The 6975-nt window shown below is 56.5% G+C and overlaps 1 protein-coding gene across 1 annotated transcript in view; it reads right to left on the reverse strand.

Moving 5' to 3' along the window:
• DDA1 (DET1 and DDB1 associated 1) overlaps positions 1-6152 on the reverse strand; it is a 10752-nt gene extending 4600 nt beyond the window's left edge. Inside the window, exons 1-3 of the mRNA XM_017879523.1 lie at positions 5937-6152; positions 1139-1219; positions 853-904 (exon numbers count right to left, since the gene is read on the reverse strand). Of these exons, the coding sequence (XP_017735012.1) occupies positions 853-904; positions 1139-1219; positions 5937-6131 (328 nt within the window). The 5' untranslated portion in view covers positions 6132-6152. The remainder of the gene's footprint in view (positions 1-852; positions 905-1138; positions 1220-5936) is intronic.
• Positions 6153-6975: the final 823 nt, after the last annotated feature.

The raw sequence follows: 6975 nt of genomic DNA on the forward strand, positions 1-6975 counted from the left end.
GGCCTCCCAAAGTGCTGGGATTACAGGCGTGAGCCACCACGGCCAGCCCTTATTTGATTGGTTTTAATGTTTTTCCCAGTAGATAAATTTTTCTTTCACTTTATTTTTTTCCCTGATATATGTATGTATGTGTGTGTGTGTGCATATATATATATATATATGGTTTTTGGTGAAACAGGGTCTCACTATGTTGCTCAGGCTGGTCTCAAACTCCTGGCCTCAAGCAATCCTCCGGCCTCGGCCTCTCAAAGTGCTGGAATTACAGGCAGGAGCCATCCTACCTGGTGTGGAGTCTTTTTGAACAGTTAAACTAAGACAGCAGGACCAAGTCCTCCTGCGCTGTGGGCCCCTCCAGCTGGACCCCCTTCCTGTCACTTTCACCCAGGCCTGGCTGGATCCCCAGCCCAGGCTCCTGTAGCCCTCTGCTGCCTCCCTGCGCAATAGTACTTGTCTTAGAACCAGAGTTCTCACTTGCCCTCATCTGACAAGGAGGGGAAGGGGCCAGTGAGTGGCAGACGAGGGACAACTTGGGGGCCCCTTTGGGCTGGCTGTGGATCCCAGTGTGTCCCAATCAGGAGATGTCTGGGGAAAGCCAGGTTTCTGGCTGTCCCCAGGTGCTGGGAGTGGACAGGCATCCACATGTGCATCCCCAGGCTGAAGCCCCCACGGTCCCCCTCTTGTACCTCCCTGGAGGCCCTCCCCGACCTAACTGGATTCAGTAGCCAGCGTGTGAACCCGAGCCAAGTCTATGGCCTGGGCCAGGGTGGAAGATAACCTCCTCGTGCCACTCTGCGGTCACCAAACCCCGCCTCTCAGCAGCCAGAATGGGACAGACCGACAGCAGCCACTTACTCTGTTCAGACGGGTACTCTCGGGTGGGCAGGTAGACTGAGGGCCGTCGGTTCTGCAGGAGGGTTGGGAAGGGGTAGGTTAAGAGAGTGCATGGGCCAGGGGTCTCCTCATTCCTCCACTCGGCACCCACCCTTCAGTGCAGATTGGAAGACACTCAAGAATGTGGATGGGGCTGGGCTTGAAGATCAGCCTCTGTTCCAGCCAAGACCCCAATCGGGGCACACAAGCCACCCCCAGGCCCTCTGGAAGTGCCCAATCCCTCTCAGCCCCAGGAACACGCACTCACCGAGGCTTTGCACACGGAGTCCGCATGAAATCGACTAAAATTGCTTTTGTTGTAGACAGGCAGTCCTTTCAAAAAATCTGCCTAGAAGACATGGAAGATGGTACATGAGAAAATAGGCAACAGGCTGGCTCATCCCTGAAGCACCTGCATGGTGCATCCCTTCTTCCCACTGTTCTTTGTAGTTCAAGTTTTCCAGAACACACCCTTGAGCTGGCTGCTGGGTACACTGCCGGACCCAGAGAAAAGTAACCAAGCCAGGCTATGTGCACGTCCTCCGGGGGGTCCTTATGACAGACCCTAACTAGGTAAGAGGTGGGGAAATTGAGGCTGCAAGAGAACAGGCCACTGGTTAAAAGTCATACCGCAGCAGGCTCACACCTGTAATCCCAGCACTTTGGGAGGCCAAGGCGGGCAGATCATCTGCGGTCAGGAGTTTGAGACTAGCCTGGTCAACATGGCGAAACCTCATCTCTACTAAAAATATAAAAATTAGCCAGGCGGAGTGGTGCGCACCTATGATCCCAGCTACTTGGGAGGCTGAGGCTGGGGAATCACTCGAACTTGGGAGGCAGAGGTTGCAGTGAGTCGAGATCATGCCACTGCACTCCAGCCTGGGCGACAGAACCAGACTCTGTCTTCAAAAAAAAAAGTCATTTTCTTTTTTTTTCTTGAGACGGAGTCTTGCTCTGTCGCCCAGGCTGGATTGCAGTGGCACGATCTCCACTCACTGCAAGCTCCACTTCCTGGGTTCACGCCATTCTCCTGCCTCAGCCTCCTGTGTAGCTGGGACTACAGGCGCCTGCCACCGCGCCCGGCTAATTTTTTTTTGTATTTTTAGTAGAGACAGGGTTTCACCGTGTTAGCCAGGATGGTCTCGATATCCTGACCTCGTGATCCGCCCGTCTCGGCCTCCCAAAGTGCTGGGATTACAGGCTTGAGCCACTGCGCCCGGCCAAAAAAGTCATTTTCAATCCAACCCTGTGAGTGAGGTCTGGAGTGGGCCAGTGGCGGGACTGTCTGCTGCGAGTCTCCCCACAAGGCTTGCCCTACACAGGGCCCTCCTGAGCTCATTATGTATGATCTCCTGACCCAACGAGGCAGGAGGTAGTGTCTCCCCATCAAAGGCAAGGACACCGAGGCAGAGAGGTCACCCAGTCTCAGTCAGAAAACCAGGGGCTGATTTGAACCCACATGTACCCCACCTCGGATTCCAAGCTCCTTCTCTTCATCACACACCTGAAAAGCAAGGGCTGGAGCCCCTGCAGGCTACAGAGCTGGGAGGGAGGACCATCCCGATTCCTGAGGCCCAAGAGAGCTGCCCTGGGAGAAGCTGCTGTTCAGACAATTTCCCACCACCCTCTGGGACAGGCAGGAGCAGCAGTGTCCCCAATTCTATGACATCTGGCCCCTCGTCTGCTGGTCCCTCTCGAGAAGCCGGAAAGTGGCTGGGTGGGCCTCCCCCTCCCACCCGGGAGGCAGCCGTCACATCTGGATGACCTACTGCCCCCGGACCAGTTCAAAGTCCCTCAAACCTGCCTCCCCTCCCACCCTAGGATGCCAGCCTCAGCTCAGCCCCTGGCTGTGGGGCCAGCTTTATTCATTCAGCAAGTTCTGGGGCCCTAGCAGGCACCAGGGCACTGGACTGAGCCACCATGGACACGTACCTGGCCTTGGGATGGTGTGGGGCAAAGAGCTGCACAGTGGACGGGAAGTGGCTGCAGGAAAGGGTGCCTTGAGGGCACAGTGTGAGGTGCAAGGCAGAGCTCCGGCCCATTTGGGGGATAAGGGAGGGCTGCCCAGACGCAGGGATGGAGGCACTGAGACCTGAAGGGTGGGGAGGGGTCCCTGTCCACCTTCGAAGCCCTGGCCCAGCCTGCCTCTGCTGGACTCCCATCACACACACCCTCTGCCACACACACCCTCTAGGAATGCCCCTCATGCCTCCATGTGGCAAATACCTGCTAACCTCCCCACCAGCTCCAACCCCCTCCCTGGCCCCTTTGCTCCCCCGACACTTCGGGAGCCTCTCCCAGAGCCTCCCTCACACCCCAGCGAGGTCATCTGTTTACACATCCACCTCCCTGGCTGGACTGGTACCTCCCCGAGGGCAGAGGACAGGACAGGGCTGACTCAACCCTAGCCAGGCTCGCATGGGGCCCAGTGGCTGAGTGGCGAGAGCTGTGGGTACCCCGGGTTTTCTGCTCTCAATCCTGGCTCAGCCCGTCCCTGGTTGTGTGACCTGGAACAAGGGACCTCCCAGCCTCTGGGCCTCCCTGTGAAGAGAGGCATTCCAACAAGGCCACCTCCCAGGGTTACTCTGAGTCATAAGACAACAAGGGGAATGCTTTGCACGGAGCTCCCTTGGGGGCAGCCTTTAGGATCAACATGTCTGCGTTGGACAAATGAATGAAGGCAGAGTACGTGCAGCCTTCCTGTCATGCTAAGCTGGAAAACAAGACCTCGAGACATGGCGGGCAGGGGGTGAGGGAAACCTCATCTCAGCCAGACAAATGCCAGCCACGGCTGGGCCCTGGAGCCATCCATTACCTCAGCAGACACGCACTGGACACCTGTGTGCCCGTCCCACTGCAGGTAGCCTGCCAGAGACCCAACAAAGAGATGAGGAAGAGAAGCGGTGTGCTGACAGCAAAGAATTGGGGAACCCCCAAATTCAGGAAGGGCCTCCATCACAGGAGGAAGAGTGTTCTGAGCAGAAAGAGCAGCAGGTGTAAAGGCTCTGAGGTGGCAGGAACCTGGAGTGTGAAGAAGTGAAAACAAGGCCAGGGTGGCTGAAGCTCAGAGTGGAGAAGAGACTACAGATAAGGTCATAGAGGTGGCCAGGGGCCTCAGGGTGAGGAGGGGAGCCGCCAGGGTCCCTGGAGCATTTTATCAGCTAGAAAGTGGTATCATTTGATGCACATCTTTAAAAGCTCCTTCTGGCCAGGCACAGCGGCTCACACCTGTAATCCCAGCACTTTGGGAGGCCGAAGCAGGTGGATCACAAGATCAGGAGTTCAAGACCAGCCTGGCCAATACGGTGAAACCCTGTCTCTACTAAAAATACAAAAATTAGCCGGGCATGGTGGTAGGTGCCTGTAGTCTCAGCTACTAGGGAGGCTGAGGCAGGAGAATGGCTTGAACACGCGAGGCGGAGGTTGCAGTGAGCCGAGATTATGCCACTGCATTCCAGGATGGGCGACAGAGCAAGACTCCATCTCAATCTCAAAAAAAAAAACAAAAAAAAACCAGCGCTTTCTCAGGCCCCAGGCAGTGCCTCACACCTGTAATGCCAGTACTTTGGGAGGCTGAGGCAGGATCACTTGAGCCCAAGAGTTCGAGACCAGCCTGGGCAACATAGGGAGTCCCCATCTCTCCAAAAAGTACAAAAATGAGCTAGGTGGGAGGATCTCTTGAGCCTGGGAAGTGGAGACTGCAGCAGGCTGCGATCACACACTGCACTCCAGCCTAGGCGCCAGAATGAGACCTTGCCTCCAATTAAAAAAAAGCTCCTTCTGGTTCAGGTGAATTATGAACTGCCAAAGGGGTGACAGCAAGGCTAGGAGACCAGGGAAGAAGCTGGGACAGGTATGCAGGTGGGAGGTGGCAGTACCTGCAACAGGGTGTGAAGCCATGGATGAATTCAGGTGTTTTCTGAAGGCAGAGCCAATCTAATCCACTCATGATTGGCCGTAGGGATGAGACTGTACCAAGGTGTCAAGGATAACACCCAGGCTTGGGGACCCCCACACTAGGAACCCACCTTCCCATTTTCTTCCTGAAAGGGAGTCTTCCTTTCATCCCCACCACATCCCAAGGACTGTGGATTGTGGGCTGGGAGTCTGGTCAGGGGACAAAGGAGCCTCGACGTATCCTGACCAAGCTTCCCATCACTCTTCCCAGCCCTGAGGATGCCAATTAGTGGGGGTTGGGGAGAGGCTTTAGCTCCACTCTGAGGGTGGGTCACCATCCCACTTTTCAGGTGGGGAGACTGAACCCTGAAGAACCACCAGACCCAAATTTCAGGATGACTGAGGAACCCGGAAGGAATTTCAACGTTCCAACAGCCAGGTGGGGACGATCCACACTTCATGACGAGGGGTAACTAGAAGAGAACGTCACTGGCCTCGAGTCACCCAGCTCATCTGTTCAGCATTCACTATCCTAAGTCCTTTACGACGTCAGTTACCTAACTTGTCACCACCCTAAGAGGTTCAGACTACTGCTACCCTCATTTGACAGGGACAACCCATGTGGATCGGAGATAAAAGTTGTTCATTCTTAGGGGCGGGTAAGGGCCCAGAATGGCGGAGGTGGGGTCAGGGCCCAGGGGGACCGGGACAGTCGGCGATGTCGCACTTCCTTTGGCGACAAAGCCCTGCATATCACGGTGCCAAGCCCCCTCCCCCTCCCCGGGACCCAGGCCGGCCTCCCAAATTCTCCTGAACTGAAGAGATCCAGGCCCAGCGCGCTGAGGACGAGGCCAGACCAGGGGGTCTTACGGAAACCCATCCCCACCCCAGACGATTTCCGGGGGGAGCCGCAACCCGGAAATGAATGAGTTGTCAGGGCCTGGCATCCTGGATGGGGTCAGGGGTCGGAGAAGGAGTGGCAGTGGGATCATCAGGAAGCTCTCGGTAGGGTCCGGGGGTCGAAGGTCACAGGTGAGTGGGAGGGGCGGGCCAAGCCTGAGGGGGCCGGGCAGGGCGGAGAGGGGCCTAGGGGGATACTAGAGATGGGTGGGACTACGACGCCATTTTGTCGAGCGGAGGGGGAGTAGAGGCCTGGAGGCCATACTCACCATCTTCTGTTTCCTCCGTCGCCGCCTCGGCCGCCGCCTCAGCCTCCACCGCCGCCACCACAGCCGCCTTCTAAGCCGCCGCCTCACAGTAACTTCCAGCCACGGCACAGCCCACACTGATGGCGCCACCACCTCCCCGTCATTGGTGCGCACTCTAGCCCCGCCTCCACATATGAGCGCTTTGCACGCTCCCATTGGCCATATCCAGCTAACTCATGCGCCCATTGGTTGCCACGCCTCCTCCCATTGTGGTCAAGTTCGGTTGAAGAAGCAAAGCCCCGCCCGGTACTTGGAAGCAATGGAAAGAGATTCGGAAGTGGGCGGAGGCCTCGGCCGCGAAGTCTCTTGGGAGTTGTAGTTTACAACTCCGCGAGTCTCTCTAGAGCTTTTGTGTGTCTGTTTTTAAGATGAGGGGGTCGGCCGGGTGCGGTGGCTCATGCCTATAATCCTAGCACTTTGGGAGGTCGAGGCGGGTGGATCGCATGAGGTCAGGAGTTCGAGACCAGCCTGGCTAACATGGTGAAACCCCCATCTCTGCGCCTGTAATCCCACCTACTCGGGAGGCTGAGGCAGGAGAATCCCTTGAACCCGGTAGGCGGAGGTTGCAGTGACCCGAGATCGCGCCATTGCACTCCAGCCTGGGCAACAAGAGCGAAAATCAGTCTCAAAAAAAAGAAAAAGAAAAAAAATGAAAGGTCGGCTGGGCGCAGTGGCTCACGCCTGTAATCCCAGCACTTTGGGAGGCGGAGGCGGGTGGATCACGCGGTCAGAAGATTGAGACTGTCCTGGCTAACACGGTGAAACCTCGTCTTTACTAAAAATACAAAAAATTAGCCAAGCGAGGTGGCGGGCGCCTGTAGTCCCAGCTACTCGGGAGGCTGAAGCAGGAGAATGGGGTGAACCCGGGAGGCAGAGTTTGTAGTGAGCCGAGATCGCACCACTGCACTCCAGCCTGGGCAACAGAGCGAGGCTGTCTTAAAAAAAAAGTTCTGGTTATTGCCAGCCCATTGGTTCCACTAAGTGAAAGAAGGTAAGAGTC

The sequence above is a fragment of the Rhinopithecus bieti genome, unplaced genomic scaffold, assembly GCF_001698545.2.
Source record: "Rhinopithecus bieti isolate Rb0 unplaced genomic scaffold, ASM169854v2 scaffold_9899, whole genome shotgun sequence".
Taxonomy (NCBI): Eukaryota; Metazoa; Chordata; class Mammalia; order Primates; family Cercopithecidae; genus Rhinopithecus; species Rhinopithecus bieti.